Source organism: Pinus tabuliformis, chromosome J (genome assembly GCF_031772625.1).
Source record: "Pinus tabuliformis cultivar Carrire ecotype Pingquan chromosome J, CPIR1, whole genome shotgun sequence".
Classification (NCBI taxonomy): Eukaryota; Viridiplantae; Streptophyta; class Pinopsida; order Pinales; family Pinaceae; genus Pinus; species Pinus tabuliformis.
Genome location: NC_142295.1, coordinates 556,986,262 through 557,010,714, shown reverse-complemented (window position 1 = coordinate 557,010,714; position 24,453 = coordinate 556,986,262). Strand labels below are relative to the sequence as shown.

The window sequence follows — 24,453 nt, the reverse complement described above, 5'->3', positions numbered from 1 at the left end:
GCTTACATTAGCCGAACAAAAAGCTCATCTGCATCATAATCCACGAACTGGTATTGCTCCACCTTCTACTTCTATCAATTCATGTCAGAATCCCAAATGCTCTGATATTCCCTTCCCACATGAGCCAGAGCCAAATTCAGACCATGTCCTGATGGTACACACAGTTGAAGAAGAAGATCCTCGATTTACTGAAATGATTTGCTTAATGAGGCCATCAAAACCAAGATATGGACTAGGAAAACTTGAGCAATCACAATTAATCCCAGAATGCAGATTTAAAGAGATTCCTTCTGATTGTAAAAACCATGCAGTAATGGAAATGCATAAGTTCTTTTCACTCATGGACGGATGGATGAAGGATATGCTAAATTGGGATTTGTATACAAATCCTTAGGCAGAAGAGTTTGACCACGTATACACCCCTGAACAAAAGAGACAGTTAGCAACTAATTGGAAACATTATATGGAAGCAAATAATACTTGGATATTTTTCTATTCATGGAAGGAAAAGGTTGATCCTATAAATGTTTTCACTGGAACCTCTTCTAGCACTATAACTGATAAGCATGGGTGGACTGCACTTGATGGGTCAAAAGTAGAAACCCCTACTACATTTCCTCCTTACAAAGGAATTATTTTAGGAGAAAATACAAATGCAGCCAAAGCCATTCCTCTGGTCCAAAAGGATGACAATGCTTTAGGCATTGATGGGAGGATCCAAAAAGCCAGCGAGCAATTGAATTGGACAAATACTGCTATCAAAGGCCTGGAAGTGAATGTAGCAAAAACCGAGGATGTAAAAAAGCATATAGATGTTGTATAGTCTTCATTAAATAGTGTAAATAATTGCTTGAATAATATGCAGTTTGATTCCAGCATGACTCGCTCCTATACCAGAGAATCAATAAACAAGATAGAAGAAGTAGGAGAAAAATTAGTTGGACACATAGGTACAACTAAGACTCTCCTGACTGGCTTAACAGCAAAAGTTGAAAGGATACAATTGTCAAAAATTGAAAAGCTAGTTCCAAATTCTTTTCTGATAAAGAGAAATATTAAGATTGAAAATCCTGTGAGAAATGCCCAGAAAATCCCTCTATTGTTTCCTAAAGAAATTACCTCATCATCAGAAGCTGATGAATCAGAACATAATAGTATTGCTTCCTTATTTAAGGAAACAGAGCAGAAATCACCAGAGACATAGATTCTTCCAATCTATGAACCTCTGGAACATAGATTTTCTAGATATTTTGCTCCTGATATTGAAGGGAAAGGGAAAATGCCTGAAGCCCATACATTCTTCCCTGATTCTCACAGAGAATGGAACATTGACAACATGAGTATTGGCCAAATACGCCAGATGATAGATTTAATGTACACTGAATATAAGCTCATGTGTCTTAAAGGCAAATCTGAAATAGATGCTTGCAGAACCATCATTCAATGTTTTACAGGTACTCTCCTCAGATGGTGGGAGACTGAATCCTCTCCTAAAATCATTGAAACAATGGAAGCAGAGGTCCTCAAAGATGAGAAAGGAGACGTTATTCATAATCCGGATGGCACTGTTATCAGCAATATGATTGGCGCATTGACATCAATGATTCTAGAGCATTGGTGCGGTAGTGAGACAGAAATAGCCAATAAACATGAGGTTATTCTTATGAACCTCAAGTGCCATAAAATGTCACAGTTCGATTTCCATAGAGATTGGATGCAGCGGATCTATGAGGTAAAAGACTCCAAGAATTTGTTGTGGAAATAGGTATACCTTGCTGCTTTACCCTCTAGATTTATTGATTATATTAGAATGCAAGAGATTTTTCAGTTACCTTTTGAATCTTACACATGGGGTGAGATATATTCTCATATTACAAAGACATTGGTGAGTCTTTGTACTAGTTCAAAGGTCAACAAGTCTCTGGAAAAATTATCAAGACTACCAGATAAAAAGTCTATTTGCAGCAAGTATGGACTCACAATAGATGATCCTTTGGTGAAGAAAAGAAAGTCCAGAAAGAGAGCCAAAAGAGGATTTAAAGAGACTTTCTACAGAAATAAAAGAAATTACCCAAAGGATAAGAAAAGATATCTTGCAAAAGATAAAAATCACAGACATAAGAAGAAGGGTTATTACAGATATTTTCCAAAAACTCATTATTACAACCCTTCTGATATTCATTTGCATTCAACCAAACAAGAAAAGTGGAATAAAGTTACTTGTTGGTTGTGTGGCCAGAATGGGCATACAACTTCCAGATGTCCTCAAGGAGAAGAATCAAAGCTCAATAAAGGAAAGAAAACAGTTGTTTATGCTCAGAAGTCCAAGCAAGTCAAGCAAGAGCATTCAGGACCTATTTTTTGTCTTAGATGCAAATCCAAGACACATGTTACAGAAAGATGCCCAAATCTTTCCATCAGAGATACAACCCAGCAGCATCAACTAGAAGAATCTTCTCTTGATTCTTTTAGTACTACATCAGAAGAAGAATTGTAGGCTAATATGGGCCAGTACTATGAATCAGATTCATCAGAATGTCCATGCTCAAACTCAGAAGAGTGTGCTTGTCATGCTTTATACGAAGAGGATTCTGAATACTACACCAGCTCCAGTGAAGAAGAAAGGCCTAAGCCTCCAAAAGAAAAGGTTCTCATGGCATCTACTGAAGAAGAAGCAGAATTGAAGATTCTGTCTCAAATAAGGGCAATGGAGGAAGGAGATATGAAAAATCGCCTGATTGAAGCATTCACTGATCAGCTCAAAACCAAAGCTTCCAAAGAATCAGGTAAAAAGCCTTTATTTATTGATGCATCTTATGAAAGAAATACTAAGTCATTCCAAATGCCTAATCAAAAGCCAGGAAAAGTCAGGTCATTGACTCTGGGAGAAGTAAGTGGTGAAATACACCACCTCAAAGCAGAAACCTCTGCAATAAAAATTAAAATTGCAGAAATACAAAAAGGGAAAAACCTCATAGGCGAGAAAATAGAAGAAGATTCCTTGAATCCTACGACTTATCACCAAGAAGTACAAATTGCTGAAGGAATGCAAGATCCACATTTTGGATTTAAATATATGAGGTTATTCACAATCACCTATCAGCAACATCATGTTAAGGTAAAAATCTGCATCCAAGGAAAAAAATTTCAAATGATTGCATTACTAGATTTAGGTGCAGATATTAACATCCTTAATATCAAAAATATTCCAGCCAAGTACTTGGTTTTAGCTGAAAGGGAGGTAGTAGGACTGGGAAACAAGAAACTCCAATATGAAATTCCCAGAGCTTCATTACGTTTTGACACTCATTGTGTATATATGAAGTTTGCCATTGCAGATATTCCTGTTGACTATATATTTGGAAATGTCTTTCTAGTTGCAGTAGAGCCCCATGGCTCAGCCAGGCTAAAGGGAGGAAGAGCTGGCTATTTTATCTCTGTTCCTACCTCAAAAGGTAAAAGAAAGAAATTTGAACTTCCTTATGTCTCAAGTCCAAGGATTTCAACAATGGTCCAAGCCATGCAAAAATTGGATAAAGCAGAATCTCTGTTGGCAGATCTCAAAGATCTGAAAGGCACGCTAAGGGTTGAAGAGCAGTTAAAATTGCCCCACATAAAAAGAAAAATCCAGGATCTGAAAGAAAAATTGGAAGAAACATGCTGTTCAGAAGAGCCAAATGCTTTCTGGCATAGGAAGCAGCATACCATCAAATTGCCTTACAAAGAAGGGTATACTGGAAAACCCTGTAAGAGCAGAGCCATCCCAATGAGCAAAGAATATAGAGATCTCTGCCAAAAAGAAATCCAGCAATTGCTTGACAGAAGATTAATCAGAGAATCCAGTAGCCCATGGAATTGCTACGGATTCTATGTGAATAAAAGAGCTGAACAAATTAGAGGGATTCCTAGACTTGTTATCAATTACAAACCTCTAAATTCAGTTCTCCCTGATGATACCTACCCAATTCTGCACAAGGGAGATTTAATCAGAAGGATTGCAGGTGCCAAGGTATTTTCTAAATTCGATCTAAAGGCAGGATTTGGCAGGTTGCCATTGATGAAACAGATAAATTTAAGACTACTTTTAGTATTCCAGTAGGGCATTATGAATGGAACGTCATGCCATTCGGCCTGAAGAATGCTCCCTCAAAGTTGCAAAAAGTAATGGATGATATCTTCAAGCCATACTTTGATTGGCTAATTGTTTATATTGACGATGTTTTGATTTTTCCAAGAATATTGATGACCATTTCAAACATGTAAATATTTTCTTGAAATTGGTTCAAAAGAATGGACTAGTATTGAGCAAGAAAAAGATAGAAGTGTTCCAGACTTCTATAAAATTCTTGGGACACACAATTTGTAACGGGCAAATTTCTCTACAACAGCATGCCATTGAATTTGCAGATAAGTTCCCAGATGTGCTTAAAGACAAAACACAACTGCAGAGGTTCCTAGGGTGCCTAAATTATGTCAGTAATTTCTACCAGGATTGTGCCAGTGACAGGAAGCTGTTAGATAAAAGACTTGGTAAGAACCCTCCTGAATGGTCAGATCTCCACACCGGAGCAGTCCAAGAAATTAAAGCCAAGGTAAAAATTTTACCTATCTTATACGTAGCTGATGACCAAGCTTTTAAGATAGTTGAATCTGATGCAAGCAATGTTGGGTGGGGAGGAATCTTGAAACAAAGAATTGGAAAGGAAGAATAGGGTGTCCAATTTGCTTCAGGGATCTGGAATTCAGCAGAGCAAAACTACTCTGTCCTCAAATATTTGGCTACCAATATATATTGTGCTATTGATTCATTAATGCTCAAGGGTACTATATGTGACTAGTTAGATGTACTAAATAGTGTATATTGAGAGGTAATGACGCAGTGAATATTGGTTGCCCAAATATTTACTAAATAGTTTAATTTTTATTCCAAAATTTGGTATGCATTATAAAGTGGAATTTAATAAAATAAAGCAAACTTCGAGATTCAAATGTGCCTCACCCAAAGAAGAAAATCAACCCTATGATTAAACAGGGTTATCATTATGGATTAATTAAAAGATCCGGAGAATAATAAATATATATAAAAAATGACAAATTAACTTAAAATAAATAAATTTAAAAAGTTAACTTAAAAAATAAATTAATTCAAAAAGTTAGTAAAAAAACTATAAAAATTTATTTAAAATTAAAATTTATAAAGATTTATTTAAAATAAATTAATTAATTTTAAAAAAAATCAATTAAAAAATAATTATTAATCTATATATATATATATATATAACTAAATATGATAAGAAAGGGATATCAATATATTTATATGAAAATATGTTTGGTATTATTTGAAAATAGTGAATTGAAATGGAAAATTGAACCCAATGAACCAAATTACTATGAAGTATTATTCAAAAAGTTACTATTAAGTATTATTCAAAGTTTAATAGGATAAAAGTATTGAAGATAATTAATGAGTGGAGAAAAATACTACGAATCTACAATAGAACCTAAAATGTATTACAACAACAACAACAACAAAATATTCTGCTAGTAGATCTAAACTCATCAACTATACTTCATAAAAGAATTTAAAATGTACAAAAAAATAAAAATCTGTTAGTAGATCTAAACTCATTATCTATAGTACATAAAAGAAGTTAAGGTAGAATAAGTTCACTTATTAAAATCAAAATTGATATTAACAATTGATAATGAAGCATCACTAAAAATATTGCTAAAAATATCATTAATTTCAAATTATTTTTTTTGTGCTTAACAAAATAGTAATGAAAAGGGTATGCTTCTAAATTAAAGTATTATTTAAATGGACAAATTACAAGAACTAATTATCAAGTATATTTAGGCATATCTCTAAGAAAAGAGAAACGAGAATCTATAACTCTATATATAAATAAAAAAAGAAAAGCACAACCTAAAACAAAAAATCTCAAAGGAATTATCAACTAGTTTAGCCATATAAATAAAATGGTTTGTAAAATCCCATAGACATCAAAACACTTACTTCATAATACATCTCTTATTAAAATTTTAAAAATCAACTAAATTATAATTTTAGTTTAAATTATTTTATTATTAATAATTATAAAAAGAATGAATATATAAGTTAAACATATATAGATTTAAAAAAATATGTAACAAGATTCTTAATCATGGAGATTCACTCCCATTTTATCATGGAGATTCTTAATTTGTAAATAGGTTTTGTTACAATAACATGGGTTAATACCATGGTATCAATACCACATGCCAAAAAAACCACAACACATTTTCTTTTTCATATGACATTTCTTTTAATTGATCAATTTAATTAAATGGGTAAAAAGGGCATAAAAGACAACTAATTTGGAGATTAATCTCAACCTTTGATTTGTGAATACTACAGAGAAATTTACTTAATTGCAATCACTAGAAATTATTCTTCTATCTTATGTAGATTATTTATCTTCAGAAATTAATTATGACAAATAATGAAAAAAACTACTACAATTTTCATCATTACTAATAAGAATTGAGGAAATTAATGTACACACAAAACTTACACACTGATATTTTGGACAACAGTCCCTCGAAAGACCTCGGAGGAAAAATTAGTGCAACAAATGAGGATTTTATTATTATTTTTCAGCAAAAATCTCTGATTGAAAATTACAACTGCTTGTTATAAACTGGCAAAGCTCTGGTAATTATTTTTCTCCAGCTACCAGCACATAAAAACACCTGGAAGGAACTCGACCTCCCTCTACAAGATAAACTTGGCCTCCTTGAGATAATTCGACCTTTCTCTACAAGTGCATACAACACACACGTGTGACCCTAGCTAAAGGAAATTCGTCCCACACGGCCTTTGGCAAACTCGGCCTCATCTGACAACTGACTTGGTATGACCTCTCGGGTTTCCCTAGAAGAAATCGACTTCATAAATTGTCTCTTTCTCCCACACGTGTGAATGCAAATCTGGCCTCTAGAAACCCGTGCAAGCGAGAAATAATCTCAGCCTCTTGCAAACAAATTTAACTGGAAACTCTCTCCCTCTAAATATCATAAACTGGAAGACGATCATGAAGAATTCCTCTCTGGAAATCTTTCTCAACCATTGCTAATTCCTCGTTGCTTGGTGCTCTCAACACTATCACTACGCCTTTATCTCACAACAAATCATTATGTCTCCAAAAGTCCCATCAACTTGCTCTTATAATCTCTCATTGATGAATCAACGACCACGATCTTAACTCCAATTGATGGCTAAGATCATCTTGACCCCTTCCCATGACTTTTATAGGAGTCACTAGAGAAAATCAATTTTGTCTCAATTAATTTGATTTAATCAACCACTTTTCCCCAGCTAGACAAGAAATAATTAAAAATTGGCTAATTAATCTAATTAAGACATTTTTGAATTCAGACTTCTGTGATCCATAATGAATTAAGAAAAAGTCTTTCAGTAGAAATCACATACGAGATTATTTTTTTTTGGTCGACGCGTTTCAAACCAACCAATGTGGTTCATCATCAGGACCATATGAAGAGGTAGACCATAGCAAAGGCTTAAATAGAGAGCAATGTAGAGACTATAATGTCAAGTAATGGCTATTTTTTAAAATTAATAAATAAATTATGATATTAATTTATTAAAAACAAATATTATTAAGTAGCGAATACATTAACCGACTAGTTTTTGAAAAATAATATTTAAATTAATTTAAATTTTATTTTTCAAAAACAAGCCGTTTAATGTAGCCATTACTTAAAAATATTTGTTTTAATAAATTAATATTATAATTTAAATATTATTGACTTTGATTTTTTTATTCTTGTTAGTTATATTTTTCAATTATTTCCCATTAATAGACTTTTCTTAAGACATATTCCTTAGAAAAAAAATTTGGGTCTTTGAGATAATTATTCTCTTGTGTTCCTTAGCTTCATAGGCACTAATATAGGCTACAACACTTGTCTGAGCTACAAAAACTAACACTCCCTCTTAGTGAAGAAGTTGTTTTTCACTACTCCCAACTTATCACAAAAGAAGACAAACTTTGCCTTACCCAATGCCTTCGTCAAAATATTTGCAACCTATTGATCTATGGAAACATATTGTAGCCGAACTGATCCACGTTGTACACAATCTCTAATGAAGTGGTATCTGATGTCGATCTGTTTCGACTATCATGGAACACTGGATTCTCAAAGAGATTAATACAACTCTGATTGTCACAATAGATATTGGTCGAATGCATCCTCTGACCAAATAGTGCCACTAGCAGTTTTCGAAGCCAAATAGCTTCACATGTAGCCATGCTTGTTTCCATGTATTTTGCCTCCACAAAACTTAGTTCCACAGATTTCTGCTTCCTATTACACCAAGAGGCAACCCCTGATCCAATATTGAAGCAACACCCTGAGCTGTTTTTTTGATCCATTGCACTACCTACCCAATTTGCATTTGTATATCCCATCAATCTAACACCATCACCTCAAGTAAATATCAAACCATATATGATTGTACCTCACAGATATCACAATACATGTCTCGTTGTTGTCCAATGTACTCTCTTTGGTTACCATGAATTGACTAAGAGTATTGACCGCGAAACAAATGTTTGGCCTTATGTTGACCAAATACAGAAGAGAGCTAATAAGTTTCCTGTACAAGGTTGGGTCCACTGTTGTGACCTTTGATGCGTATATGTTCCTCCAGTTGGTAATCATAGGCGTAGACATGGGTCTACAATCCTACAACCCGAATTTCTTCATAATCTCCATAGTATATCTCCCTTGCCCAAGGAAGATCTCCCCATCTATTTGCCATACCTTCAGTCCTAGGAAATAATGCATCCCCCAAATCCTTAGTCTCGAACTCTGCTGCTAAGTCCCTCTTGCAGTCTTCTATGAGCCTTAATGACTCTTTCAGAAATAGATCATCCACATATAGTACAAGAATGAGAGGCTCACCTACTACCATCAAAGAATATAGTTTAGAATCTACCTCACTCTTCACGAAGCCCATCTGTTGGAAGTAACTATCGAACTGACCATACCATGCTCTAGGAGTTTGCTTGAGTCCGTATAGTACCCTCTTCAACATGCAAACTGGGGTATCTCTCCCATGTGTTTTGAATCCCTCTAGATGTTCGATGTACACCTATTCTTATATTACTCCGTTAAGAAAAGTCGTCTTAACATCCATCTGGTGGATTTTCCATCCCTTCTGCGTTGCTAAAGAGATCACGACCTTGATAGAAGTGTATCTGGTCATTGGAGAAAATGTCTCATCATAGTCTATGCCCTTTTTTTGAGCAAAACCCTTATCCATGAACCTAGCCTTATACTTGTCCACACTTCTATCTGCAATATATTTGATCTTATAGATCAACGAGAGCCAACTATTGCCCTGTCCACTAGTCTAGGCACGACCTCTCATACATCATTCAACATGATGGAGTTGTACTCGTCCACCATGTTGATTTGTGGCAGCATCAAATGTGCTCTAGCCATGAAAATTGGTGGAGAGGCTAAGGCACATAAGATCTCCAAGGCCCAGAAATGGTTTGGGGAAATTCCACACGGTTGGAGAGATATTAAAATAATTTATATTTTTAATGGGGTTCCTAAGTTTAAACTTAGGAAAATTAAAATATTAATGGGTATTAATATAAAATTGGGTGAGAGTGTTCTAAATGACATGGATCAAGCCAAATCTAATCTTAGTCGTTGATTAGGGACTTAATCTCGGCCATTGAAGACTCAACAGGAAAAGTATAAGAGGAGGCTTGAGGGTCAGTTGGAGATACACCAAGACTGATCAGTCAGTTCGATTTTCTAAAGCGGGGTTTACTGAGAAAATTCAAGCTAGTGGTCTGTTGCAGCGAGGGGCTGTGAGTACATAGCAGAGAGGTAGGGATAGTGCTAGAGGGTCAGCGCAGAGACCGAAGAGGTTGACATAGAGGCAACTAGAGCTACGCAGAGGCAGCTAGGGATTTCACAGAGGCAGAGAGGCCTGCGTGGGTGACGCAGAGGGTCCAAGAGCTGACGTAGAGGGTCCAAGAACTGATGCAAAGAGCTAGGAGGCTGACGTAGAGGCTTTAGGAGCTACGCTGAAGCTAGCAACGCTGATGCAGGGCCAAGAGGAAGCGCCAGAAGGATTTTCGTGAGGCAGACTAGAGTTGAGAGGCTGAATATCTGTCTTCGAGAAGAGGTATTACTGTCGTGTAACAATCTTTGTTGGGTGAGCCATTTCGACACCCTAGTTGTACTCAAGAATCCGCATAATAATAAAACCCTCAGAACTATTGCATCAATTTTCCCGCATTGGGTTTTTCTAGGGACGATTGTCTAAAAAGAACGGTGTCCCTTGCGTGTTTATCTCAGTATTTCAGTTGCTGATCTGTATATGAGTTAAGGCTGCATGTTTATTTCAGTATTTATATTTATAAATAACTTGTTAATGGAATGAACAAGTAGGAGAAATTAAACTAGATAATGCAATAGGGATTTCTAACTTGTCAGACATAGAAATTTCAACACACCATTGCATCCCACCACACCTGATGTTGTGGGGCCTCATGATAGTTGGAAAGCTCTCTGTCAATGGCTGCTATCCTCAATGCCTTATACCTATCTCGTTGTTTTCGCTCTCTAGTGCTCGCTCTAGGAGCTCCCACAAAATTTTGTGCATCTCTCAATGTCTGAAGCACCTCCCTGTTTCTTCTTCTACTGGTGGTGGGTGAAGATTCACGCTCCTCATCATGCCCCTACTGCTCCATCTGCTATGAACACTTCTATGCGCCTGCACTCATCACTGTACTTGTACAAGTGCCTTGAGACTGAGATCCTTGTTCAACCCTTGGAGCTTTTGTTGGCCCACTTTGATCATCTGTAGACAACTTGTGAGATCTTCTAAAAGCTTTCTCCTCCTAGAATTTCACATCCCGTCTCACGATAATCTTCTTGGTACTAGAAATGTAAATCTTGTATGCCTTGGATGTTTTGTTATCCAACGAAATATCCCTTCTCCGTAGTCTAATCTAACTTGGGGCGTTTGTTGTCTGGTATGTAACAATAAGCTATGTTGCCAAAGATTCTGAAGTGTCCAACCTCTGGTTTCTTTCCTATAAAAGCCTCCTCGAGTGTCATCTTCCCCAACACCTTGTGAGGAACTTTGTTTTGAATATACATTGTTGTACTACATGCCTCTGCCTAGAGAAATCTAGGCAAATCTTGGTCATACAACATTTCCCTTGTTGCTCCAACATCGATCTATTCTTCCTCTTTGCAACCCTGTTCTATTGTGGGCTATATGGAGTTGTCCATTCTCTCTTGATGCCCTCCTTCGCATAGAACTCCGTGAAGACCTTATCTATGTACTCGCCTCCATTATCTATATGAAGAAACTTTATTTTCCTCCCTGTAATGTTCTCCACAAGAGCCTTAAACTCTTGGAAGCAACTAAAGACTGTGTCCCTTGTCTTTAGGAAATATATCTAGGTTTTCCTGGAGAAGTCATTAATGAAGGTTATGAAATATTCATAACCCCTGAGAAATTTTGTAGACAATGGGCCACATATATCAGAATGTATCAACTCAAGCATACCCTTGACTTTACTATCACTCCTTGGGAATGTTTCTTTTGTGAATTTCCCAAACATCCACCCTCTGCACACATCATCATGTTCTGTGTTAATTTCTAGAACTCTTGTTACAGTCTCTCCGAACAACCAAAGTGCTCCATGGTGTATGTGTCCCATCCTCCTATGCCATAATTCTCCCACGTCTCTGCTACTATTGTTGCTAACCAATGCTTTTGGAGAGTCTAACTACAACTTATATAACTTGTTGCTTCTTACTCCAATCTGTTTTATCGTCTTCCGATTCTGGTGTTTATTGTACACCTTCTGCCCTCAAAGGTAGACATCATATCCCTTGTCCTGAAGTGCAGAAACTGAAATCAGCTTCATTCCTAAACCTGGCATGTGCAGCAGTGAGCACATCTATAACACTAGTATTCTTGCCTAACTCCCTTTGAATGGTGATAATCCCTCTCCCAACTAGAGTACACTTGGACTTGTTCCCCATCTAAATCTAGAAGGCCATCTCCTCTTCCTGATAACTGGAAAATTATTCTCTAACTCCCATCATGTGACATGATGCCCCAATGTCAATATACCAGACACCTCTAGAGATAGAGCTAGAGAGGCAAAGTATGAGAGCAAACCCATACTCTAACCTCCAATACAAGTCCTCAATGTCTGATGGAGTTGCTATCTGTTGCTTCCCTTTCTTCTTGTTTGGAAATTGGTTGACTTAGTGTCCTTGTTGACCGCAACCAAAGCACTTGATTTTACTCAAGTCCTTTTTCTTCTTCTCTCTCGTGGACCCTTTATTTGTGCCCTTTTTGGCCTTGCCTTTTCTTGCTAGGGCAATGTCATCATCTTCATGCTTTTGGTTTTTACCACTATTGCTGCAATTGACAAGGCTCAACGTAAGCTCCTCCTGACTAAAATCACTCCATAGGCAGTCCCAATATGGTAATGTGTCTCGTCCATTAATAACTTGAAGGAACACGTCCCATTGCTTTGAGAATGCATTCAATGTGATCCTCACGAGCTCATCATCATCTAGTTTATCACCAACATCTGCTAACTAGTCCTTTTTTTGCTTTGACTCTCGTGAGATCACTTCGAACGCTTTTCCCTTTGTTCATCTTGTGTTTCTCAACTTCTCTATGAGGATCAACTTCTTATTTGTGGTAGCATCCTAGAACAATTTTAGAATTGGGTCCCACATTTTCTTTGTTGTATCAAGATTAGCAATATGTGGAACTATATGGTCCTTGAATCCATCAAGGATAATCCTCCTGGATTTGGCATCTTTTTTTTTGTACGTTGAGAGTTGTGTTGGATCCGTAGGCACGACTTGTAGATTTTAACCCCGTACAAAGATTATCTTCATATGAATTCTAAAAAGAGAAAATAAACAATGGCGAGGGCATAACACATAAAACAAATATACACAGATATTTTCCCTTGGATCCCAAAACCGGGACTACCAACTTGATTTTTCATTATGTTCCTTTCAATGTTACAATACATATATATACATGCCGAAGCATCCATAAACCCCAATCCATTAACCCTAGATTAGAACATAACTGTAGTTCCCTTAACCGGATCTACAAAATACCATGGACCGAAAACCATCGCACCCAAAAACATGTGCAAAACAAAACCATAGGTCGGTCCACCCACCTAATATAGGGTCCAAAAAAGTTTTCCCCGGGGTGCTGCCCTCGACCCCGTAGAGGGGGCCCCCCCTCAACCCCCCCGCTATACCTAGCGCAAGGAAGGGGAGGTCCAACCCCCCTCTAACCCCCCGGTTTAACTACTGGGGCTAGTCGTGGAAAGAATATAACGCGACTATCACACTGGTCACATACTCCTTGAAATCATTCTCTTCCAACAACAAGATAATTTTGTCTTTCTAGACACCAAAATTTGAGGCTCCATCCAATCTATCCCGACCTCTTAAACTTATTGAGACCATCTCTTGAAACTCTCGGAAACTGGACAAAAAACTGAATCTGGAGAGGTTTGATCTGGGTTTTACCAACCCTTGCTCTCTTCCTGTGCCCTGCACAAATCTACTCCAGTAAACCTCCGTACTTCAGATATGCTTTGATATCATGTGAAATTTCCTTATTTGCAATAACTGAAAATTATTCTGCTATCTTATGTAGATTATTTTTCTTCAAAAATTAATATTGACAAATAACCAATAAAATCACTACTGAAATTTTCACCAATAATAATAGGAACTCAGAAAAGTAATGCACACACAAAATTTAGACACCGATATTTTGGACAATAGTCCTTGGAAAAACGCCAAATGAAAAACCAATGCAATAGATGAGGATTTTATTATTATTCTTCAACAAAAATTTGTCATTGAAAATCACAATTGCTTGTCGTAAATTAGCAAAGCTCTAGTAATTATTTTTTCTCCAGCTACCAACACATAAAAATACCTGAAGGAACTCAACTCCCTCTGCAAGATAACTCAACCTCCCTAAGATAATTCAACCTCTCTTTGCAAGTGCGTATGACTCACATATGCGACCTTCGCTGAAGGAAATTTGGCCCACACAACCTCTAGAAAACTCAGTCTCCTTCGACAATTGACTTGGCTTTCCCTAGAAGAAATTGACTTCAGAAATTGCCTCTTTCTCCCACACGTGCGAATGCAAAGGTGGCCTCGAAAAACCCTTTCAAACTAGAAATAATTTCAGCCTCCTGTAGACAAATTGAACTGGCAAATCTCCCTCTGAACCTCATAAATTGGAAGAAATTGATGGAGAAATTATCTCTAGAAATCTTTTACTCAACCACTGTTGATTCCTCGCTGCTTCTTGACCACTTCCCATGACTTTTCTAGAAGTCACTAAAACAAATCGATTTTGTCTCAATTAATCTGATTTAATTAACCACTTTTCCTAAGTTAGACTTGGGAAAATAATTAAAAATTGGTTAATTAATCTAATTAAGACATTTTCCTTAGAATCTTTTTCTGGGTCTTATATATAATTATTCTCTTGTGTTCCTTAGCCGGATAAACACCAATATAGACTAAAACACCTATCCGAGCTACAAAAACTAACACCATCCACCTAATAATTAAATTAAAATTGTGGAAATCCTATTCCAAAATAAACACATATATGGGGTAAAAATAAAAATGTAATAATACTTGAAGATTCTAGTAGTATTGTTCATTGTACAGACATCAACGTTGTAAACCTTTTTGTGTACTCCACCAAGGCTGTCAAAATACAGACATCAATGGACAAAAAGGTCAATGGAGTAGGAAGATATCTTAAAATCCCTTTCAGATACAAGAATTGGAAACATAAGGTTTTGCACCCTATTGCTAAATGAAATGGATATGGTGCTAGGTGTTGAATGTAAATGAGTACTTATAGCACTAACATTGTAGAACAATTGATGGAATTTAATTGAAAAAATCTACATAATAAATTATGTGGTGTTGAAGGTTTTGCTTCCAAGAAAGGGAAATTTTCAAATTACAACTCATAAAAAAGTACAAGAATACAAGAATACAAAAGAACATGCAACCAGAAAAACAAGAAAAACATTAAACTATTAATTTATGAAGATTTTCGAAAAAAATCACATTGCTAATATTTGGTCGATGCGTTTCGAACCAGCTAGTGTGGTTCATCTTCAGGACAAGATGAAGAGACAAATCTTAGAGGAAGGTTAAATAGGAAGACAGGTCATCCTAACAGCTCGAGGAAAACAGCTAAATTTGACCAAGGAGGGAAATTTATATGAACACCTTATCTTTTTTTTTTTTTCCCTTGTTAAAATTTATTTATGTATCTATCTTTTTTTTGGTTGGTTCACTCTTAATATTTATTATTTTTTTAATTTTTTACCTTCGGCATTTATTTCCTATTAGTGTTATTATTTATTTATTCCTTATCATTAATTATTATTTTTAATCCTTATTATTTTTTCCAAATCATTACCAAATAAACAATTAAATAAGAACAATAAGGGAATGAATAAATAAATTAATAAACAATATAAATTTACGTCCTTGGTCAAATTTATCTGTTTTCCTCGAGTCGTTAGGATGACCTATCTTCCTATTTAACCTTCTTTGAGATATGTCTCTTCATCTTGTCCTTAAGATGAACCACACTAGCTGGTTTGAAAGGCGTCGACCAAATATTGGCAATGTGATTTTTTCCGAAAATCTTCATAAATTAATAAGTTGTGGATCACATAAACTTGAATTCGAATATTAAACTATTAATTCAAAAGAATTTAAGATATGATACAAACAATAGAAAAAAGCCTCACTAGCTCTCAAAACAAAAATAAAGTCCAACCTTTAAAACCAGACAAACAGAAAAATGATGCCATCATAGAAAGATGCTTTGTTAGAGAGAATCCTATATACAATGCTTTGAGGACAAAGCATTCCGTAAAAAATATTACATTACAACAAACCAACATAAATATAAATAAAAATAAAAATAAAAATAATAATAATAATAATAATAAAAAGTTGAGGAACAAATCCCACTTAATCAATGCAATATTTACTATCACAAGGCATTTACTATCACAAGGTTTACGGTAACATCATCAGTTTTATCAAATCCTTGTTCATCAATCATTACACAATACATTCTTATATTTATACAAAATACACCTATTAATTTAGTAGCAAAGACAGTTTTTTAATTCCATTCTCCTTTCCTATGGAATTAAAAACATAAGCAACATAATCAAACACCTTTAAGTAACTCACCTTTGGCTTTATGTATAACCATACCTCTTTAGGTGCAATACCTTGGATTCCCTTTGCAGGAGTCAGTTTAATATATATAGCATTTTGAGTCGATACTTATTTTGAATTTCCCTCACCTTACAACGCACTTTTCCATTTGCATACGTATTCTGTTCTTTGATTTTATTATCAGATTTATTCACCATGGTTTCCTTAAAGTTATACACATGCATCCAGCTTTTCTTTTAAATTTGTTTTTAATCATCTCAGAAAACAACCTAAAATTATTTTCATGACGATACAAAGGTCTAAGAATCTTTTAGCTCCGCCTATCATATTTTCATCAAAGTGCAATCCGAAAGATATGCCTTTTACCATCCGAGAGCTTCATTATAAATTTCCACGCTTTCTGCCTGAGCCTGTTTTGGGCTGCTTTGGACAAAGCAATCCCTTTCTAGAGAGTCTGGTTTGGACTGCTCTGGACAAAGCACTCTTTTCTACTTGACATATGTTTGAAGCTTCAGAATCAAAGGGCCAGTGATTTAAGGACTTATGTGCCACCTAAAAGGCTTCAAATGAGTACACTTCCTCATCATGCTCCAGTACATTCACTTCCTTTCTGTTGGGTTGCTTTTTCTTGTGTTCCATCTGCTACAACCACTTCTTGCAATTCCTTTTCATATACCCCGACTTGCCATAGCACTAGCACGTCACATTTTTAGGGTTGAAGTTACCTGTGTTAGTTTTACCGTTTGAACTGCTCTATCTTTGTGTTCGGCAGCAAATGCACTCTTCGAAGTTTCATAAACACTTCTGAACTGCTACTTCTGCAACAACTAGGTTGACAACATGCCAAAAGTAACATCACAATCATCTCTTTTCATCATGCTTCTCACCTTGGGTGTCATGACTCCAATTTTCTCGTGATGTTCAAAATTCTGTATCATTCTCTATCTGTATATTTCTGTAGGACTTAACTACCTTGGGAAGAAGCCCAATGGGCAGACCCTTTCTTATCAGCACATCACAGATCAGTTGCTGCTCCTGTGAGGCCTTTGCAAGGAATGCACTTCTCGTTATTAGGAGACAAGGAAGGATGTGTAGATGTCAAATCCCCATGTTGCTGTTGTTGTGTGTTTTTTGGACGTTGGATTTTCAATGACTAAAATGTCGATGTAATTTATATTGTGCCAATAGGCTCTGTGTAAACATTATAAGTTTTGGAGTTTTTGGTCAAAATCAAGTGAAAATCATTTTGATCAAATTTTGATTTTTGTTGTTTAAAATAGATTTTTGATTACATATATAGATTCAGCACTTTGAAAACTTCATATTATGGAGAGTTCACAATTTCTACTTATAATTCCAATAATTTCCTACTTAATTTTAAACAAATTACACAAGAAAATATGCCAAAAAACCTTCCAAGACTACAATGATCCCAATACCCACCTAGTCAAATTGGGAAAAGGAATCTGTGGCCAAGGAAACTAACCGAGTGAACTAACAACGTTCAATGTTTGTGCAACAAGGGAAACGGCAGATTGAAAGTGAATTCATCATGTCAGTGAAATAGGAGGGATTTGATGTCCCGTAGTCCCTGTAATTTTTATATCTATCCAGCGACTATTTGGCCATCTGTGATGCAAATATTTTATCTTAGCTGTATTTACTTCCTAAGTTACTTTATCTTTATACCAGTGAGATTTTGGGCTATAAAGAACACGTTTTGAATTTTGAAGGTTTTTCTTAAATTATTTGCTAACAATATAATTTGCTTTGCAGGACATCATTGAATTTTTTGTTCAACACATGGTGAACGATAAGTTGGGTGTTATCTGCCATGCCCATGTTGTTCAGGCAGATCTAAGTGATGATGGTGCCTTAGATGAAAACTGTCTCAAACTTGCAGAGTTGGCAGCCATGGCTGTTGATTTTCCTAAAACAGGAAAAGTAGTGGTTATGCCTCAACATCTGAAACCCAAGATATATCCAGATTTCATGAATAAAGAAGACTTAGTTTGTTACAAATCAGAGAAGGTTTTGGGAGTTTTGTATCGGAGAATCAAGGATATGTTTGGGGAAGAGTTAGAAAAATGGAAAACTAATGCTGATTGTGAGAATGTATTTGAAGCACTTCCTTATGATACTGATTTGGAAGCTGCTGGATTTGAGGAATATATTGAAGAAGCTTGGAACTACAAGTGTTCATATGACCGACAGCTTCGTGCTCTGTTAGGCCAATTCAATGTTAAAAGAGAGGGGGAGGTGGTCACAGGACGCATTTCTTCTCTCTCCAAACTTAACAGCAGGAGGCAGGGAGAAATCAAAGAAAGGTTGCAGCATGCATACAAGGCTTTAAGAAAGGAGTTTCGGTTAGTGTTTGAGGGGACAAAAGATAGTGAAAATCCTGAGCCTCGTAAACAGTCTGATTATGAAGCCAAAGCATCTGCATGGTACCATGTAGCCTATCATCCAACATGGGTGCAGAAGGCCATGGAACTAATAGAACCAAATGGTTATCACAGTGCTCCACTTCTGAGCTTTCCATGGGTTTCTGTTGATTACTTAGCCCAGATTAAGTTGCAAAAGCTCTGTCCAGATGTCGATTATAGTTCAACAGTCAGATCCTTTACTAGTTTTCTGGTTGGTAAAGTAGAATGATCCAAAGTTTTCTTGTTTTCTTCCCTCGGCAGTAAAGCCTTAGTTTCGAGGGTTCCTGATTACAGTTCCGTATCACAAGTGCTATTCTGTATACCTTAGTGCGTTCCCTACCATCTTAGACTTTGAACTTAATAGCCCCTGGCCAGCAGGCCCTTCTGCAATTAACAAATGAAGAAGAATGTTTTTTAGTCCGGTGAAAGTCAGCAATTAACGCAAAAAACTGGCATGTGTTTTGAAATTTGAATGCTTCCAAGAATGAACCAATGTTTATATACCACTTTGTGTTTTCTTTTAATCAGAAATCCCAAACCTTTTATCATTCGATATTTCTCCATGGGTTAGCTTCCTTTTTCTACTTTTCAAAGTCAGTTTAGAATTTAGTAATATCTGTTGCATGTCTTTGATATGCATATGTTTGTAACTGTGTATTGAGCACAGGATGTCCATAAATAATACAGTCTGCCTTCATTGAGGTTCCCATGTTAGGAACGTTTGATTGTCATTTGGGCTGGAATAGTTTTAAGAGTTAGGTTCTGTTTATGGTTATCACTTTGGTTTGCATACTATATCAAGGCTTGACCATGCATCTTGAAGTATAATATTCCATTATTAGAATGTTATTTTAAATTTTTATGTATGTTTATTTTAAATTTTATTTTTATTAAAATACAAGTGTAATTATATAAATTAAATGTCTCCACAAACATTAATTCATAGTAATCATTAAAACATTTATTTCATCATGTATTTCAAATGATTAAATTAAAAAAAAAAATTGACAATTCACCAAATTATAATTTTATTTAAATTATAATAATAATTATTAATGATAAAAGAAAATTAATATATAAGTTATATATATATATATAAACATGATCTTTAACCATGAAGATACAAACCACTTTATTTTAGAGATTTTTAATCTATAAATAAGTTTTGTTACAGTATCATGGGTCAATATTATGGCTTATGAATACCACATGCCCAAAAAATCATAATTCATTTCATATGACACTTGTTTATATAATATTTTTTTAATTAATGAATTTTATTAAGAGTGCAAAAATGATATAACTAGTTTGGAAATAAACGTTTTGTATATTGTTAAAATAAAATATTTATTGAGATTAAATCCTTACTATTTAGTAATAAAGTTAAAATTCAAAAAACTTTATTCCAAATTAAACATGTCTCGACATAATAAACCTGTTACTTCCCAAAAAAATGATAAAAAAAACTATAAAACTATAAATTTTTATTCATGATGCTGAGTGAGCAACTACGATCTGGCATATTCAAAAAATGGATGGGAGAGCAGGTGAAGGGTTAGCAAAGAACAAGCTATTTAGGAGCACTATGTTGCATATCTGTCAGAGTGAGGAAGAGAGGAGCAAAGAATTTTGGCGGGGGTGCCTCGTGGTGTTCTCCTCCATCCATTATTATATGTAGTTATATAATGTTGAATAAGCAGGGTTATGTATCCATTATTATATGTAGTTATTATATAATGTTGAATAAGCAGGGTTTTTTTTTCAGTAAGGAATAAGCAGGGTTATGTGTTCAGAGAGACTGTATTTCCATAGGAAAAGTCGCTTCTTATTGTGCTTCCCTATTATGTTAAAATTTCTTTTTGGCTGGAAAGATATAGCACCGTACTATTTATTGTCATGTATTGAGTGATGTTTAGATGTTGCAACTGGCATAAATTTCTCATAAAACAAAGATTCTTGAAGGTCAGTTTTATGACTATTGCAGTTTCCAAGTTCCGCTCGGTTGCGGCTATAAGTTTCAAAGTCCAACTAAGGGCCCCTCGTATGAGAATGGAATGACTTCATTACGATTCGCATTAGGATAACTTATGTGTACTTGTGGGCGTCCCAAAGATCCAAATGGTTGCTTCATGGTGCAGATGAATTGTCTGTGGTAGACCATATCAGCACCATTTCTGAAGCAGACTTCCAGCGCCCAAAACCTGCCAGCACAGTTAAAATTGAAGTAGATGAATTGTCTGTTGTAGTATAGATATGCTGCAAACTTCCTGCACCCAAAACCGGCAAGTAAAGTTAAAATTGATGTAGATGAACTGTATATTGTAGGACAGATCCGAAGCAAACTTCCAGCACCTAACCTGCAGGCATTACAGCAGAAAAGATCTGTGTGGAAGATGCAGGGTCATTCTCTCCCTGCAATGACCTGTAATATAAAGTTACAAAAGTGCTAAATTACTTACTGACGAACTAAAAAAATATTTCGAATGGAAGATGCTTGTGTTAATTAGTAATTTATATGGATAGGTGTAGAAAATATTTAGAATGGAAGATGTTTGTTTTAATGTAATTATATGGGCGTAATAGGGTTTTTAAAATTTTAATTTATTGAATTTAGAGGTTACTTAAATGTTTGTAAATTATAATAAAACGTTAAAAATAATATAAAGTTGATTAGTGAGATTAGTGTTCATAAATGACTATCAACATTTAAACATATTTAAATTTAATTAATAAATACATATAAATTTAATATTTATAATAAATTTGATGGATATTCACCTCACTTTACCATGGATATTATTAACTTATAAATAGAGTAATGATTTTGTAACATTTAAATTTAATTAATAAACACATAAAAACTTAATACTTATAATAATCTTGATGCTTAATTATGGATATTCATCCCTACTTTACTATCGATATTATTGACATTGTTACGATACCAAAAGAAATACCATAGGCAATACCATGACTTATCAATACAACATGCCCAAAATCCATGGCTCATTTCACAATCAAAATATTTTATAAATATTTTATTTTAATTTAATTTTATAACAATGTTTTAATTAAATCTAAAAGCAAAAGATTATAAATACTTTTGACAAATATTTAAACCCTCTATCTTCACCACTACTAAATTTTTGGTAGATAGTCTATAGATATTTAACCAACATAGATACATCTTATCTTGGAAGGATGAAATTTCTTAAGATGCAAACCTCTCAGCTTTTAATAGATATGGAGTTAAAATGAATTTATGTTAGTTTTGAACAATACACTAACAAAATGTTTTAATTATAATAAATTTTTTATTTTCTCTTTTTTTTTTTGTATAATATATATAATTAATTGTTATTAATATTTTTTAAAATGTTATTTATGTTACATGTTAATTAAATATAAAATAAATTATGCATCATATATCATATAGTAAGAGTAATATTATTTTTACATGTAATTTTTCATATATATATAATGTAAGTATTATTTTATTATTTTTAGATGTACCATTACTTGACAACATCCCCTTCATAATGCTCTCTAGAGCATTTTTTGGCACAATCAAGGTTTTAATAAAATTAAAAATGAGGATACTTTTATATATAGAGATGTGAAATTTATATAATATAAATAATATTATTAAGAACCAACACATATCCATTTTAATTAAGGATCTACTAAGCCGTGAGAAAAATCAAATTTCTCAAAAAGTTTGAATCTTGAGAGATTTGATCCTTCGACACTTGGTAGACTCTGAGTATGTTTGTTTATTAATAATTATTAGGTGGATTGTAACCGTCACTTTTTATAAATTTAAAAATAACATAATACATATAATTTTTTTTTTATTTAATATGAAATCTGGTTATGAATACACACACACACACACACACACATATATATATATATATTATTCTGCATACAATCATTAATATGGATTAATGCTTCCATAATACCGGACAACTCAAAAATGTGACTCGTATGTGTTTAATATCTGCACAGTTCACAATGCTTCTATGGTGGTTAGAGTTAATTGTTCACATGGCCTCCGATGCTTTAGCATTCACTACCCAGTCTTGGCTTAGTTGGTCCTCGTACGTAGCTGAATTTCTACATGGTATCAGAGCTAGCTGATTTGTAGAAAAAGTTCTACATGGTATCAGAGTATAGGTGATCAAGGAGAGAACAATATACTGAGAGGAGATTTCAATGTTTTGAGTTTTGGGCCGAGAGTTTGCAGAGCAGATAAATAAATAGCAGATTTGGATTCCTTATGGAAAAATACCCAAAATCAAAAAAAAAAATTGGCTGAATCGGAGTTTGGATGAGGGAGATATCGGTGATTTAATATCAGCTCTTTTTCTAGAAAATTTCGTGACGGGGGGAAAGTGAAAATAGATTGGTGTGCTAGCCAAGAACCTGTATGCACTTGAGGTACGGATGCATGCAAAGCCTTGAGGAGCAAAGCAAAGGTTAGATACTTGGTGGTTGAGAGGGAGAGTAAATTACCTTTCAACATGCAGTGCCAGAAGAAGTCTAAAATGATTGTGGAGGAGCCACGATTGGTGCAGCAGCTTCAGGAAGTTGTGGAGCAGCCACAACAGGGGAATTTGAGTGGAGATCGAGTAGAGACATCTACTCATGTGGAGACCCCCAGTAGGGGGAAACTTCGAGCCATGTGGGCTGAGGGATCACATGCAACCATACCTCCAAGTAGGACGTGGGGCGATGTAAAGTGATCGTCCCAAGGATGAGGGGCAGGATCTTTGAGGTACCCAACCTCTTGGATGAGACCTTGCTACGGGAGCCCTGATGTGGAGTAGCAGGAACTGACTGATTGGGTAGAGACAGATGCGGATGGAGTGGCAGAGAGAGCGAAAGTGCATGAAATCCCAAGATAGCGCATAGTTAGCAGGCTGTGGCAATGCGAGAGGCACAAGTGTTTTGCACAGTGCTAAGTGGCACAGAGAGGTGTGTAATGGTGCGAGATGCATGGAGATGTTGCAGTAACGCAGATGTCAGAGAGGGAGCACTTGTCAGTAGCAGGTAGAGCTTCAGCATTAGAGTATGTTCCTAGCCCAACATAGTGGTCAGTTGGGAGTGTTTTTGTTCCAAGTGTTGTTGGAGCAAGTGGATTGGGTAGATGTGTTGCATGCAGAACATTCCAAAGTTACAGGATTGGGTTCGAGAGGAAGCCTTTCTTGTAGAGAGGGAGTGTTGAAAAATGTGCAACAAGAAATGTTAAATTTAGAACGTGCTAAAAATAGGACTCCTAAAAATAGTAGTTTTTCCAGTGAGGTCATTGGCCACCTTGGGTGAGAGGTGAAACTGCTAAAACTAGAAAGTTCTAAAAATAGCGTTTATGGGTCCCTTCCTATTTATAGTAGTCCCTGGTCTATCAATAGGAAGTAAAAACGAATTTGGTCTTAACAGCAGTTTAAAATATTAATTAATTAATCTCCATGAGTTAATTAGTTAAGGAAAAACAAACTTGAAGTCTATGTGAGGACATGCAACAATTTATCTGTTAATTGGTGAATTTATCCATCAGTTAAAGAGATAAGGATGACCTGTAATTAGTTGGCTCAGTTAACTGAGTCAAGTCCAGTTAGATTAATTTAACAAGTTGCTAAATTAATGAGGTTCAGTTTGTTAATGCTTGCATGCATGTAACAACTGGTATTTT

At 35.2% G+C, this 24,453-nt stretch overlaps 1 protein-coding gene across 1 annotated transcript in view; it reads left to right on the top strand.

Annotated features, from left to right (window-relative positions):
• Positions 1-19,311, top strand: part of LOC149228223 (RNA-dependent RNA polymerase 6-like) — a 221,563-nt gene extending 202,252 nt beyond the window's left edge. Inside the window, exon 2 of the mRNA XM_089378105.1 lies at positions 18,112-19,311. Coding sequence (XP_089234231.1) covers positions 18,112-18,990 — 879 coding nt within the window. The 3' untranslated portion in view covers positions 18,991-19,311. The remainder of the gene's footprint in view (positions 1-18,111) is intronic.
• Positions 19,312-24,453: the final 5,142 nt, after the last annotated feature.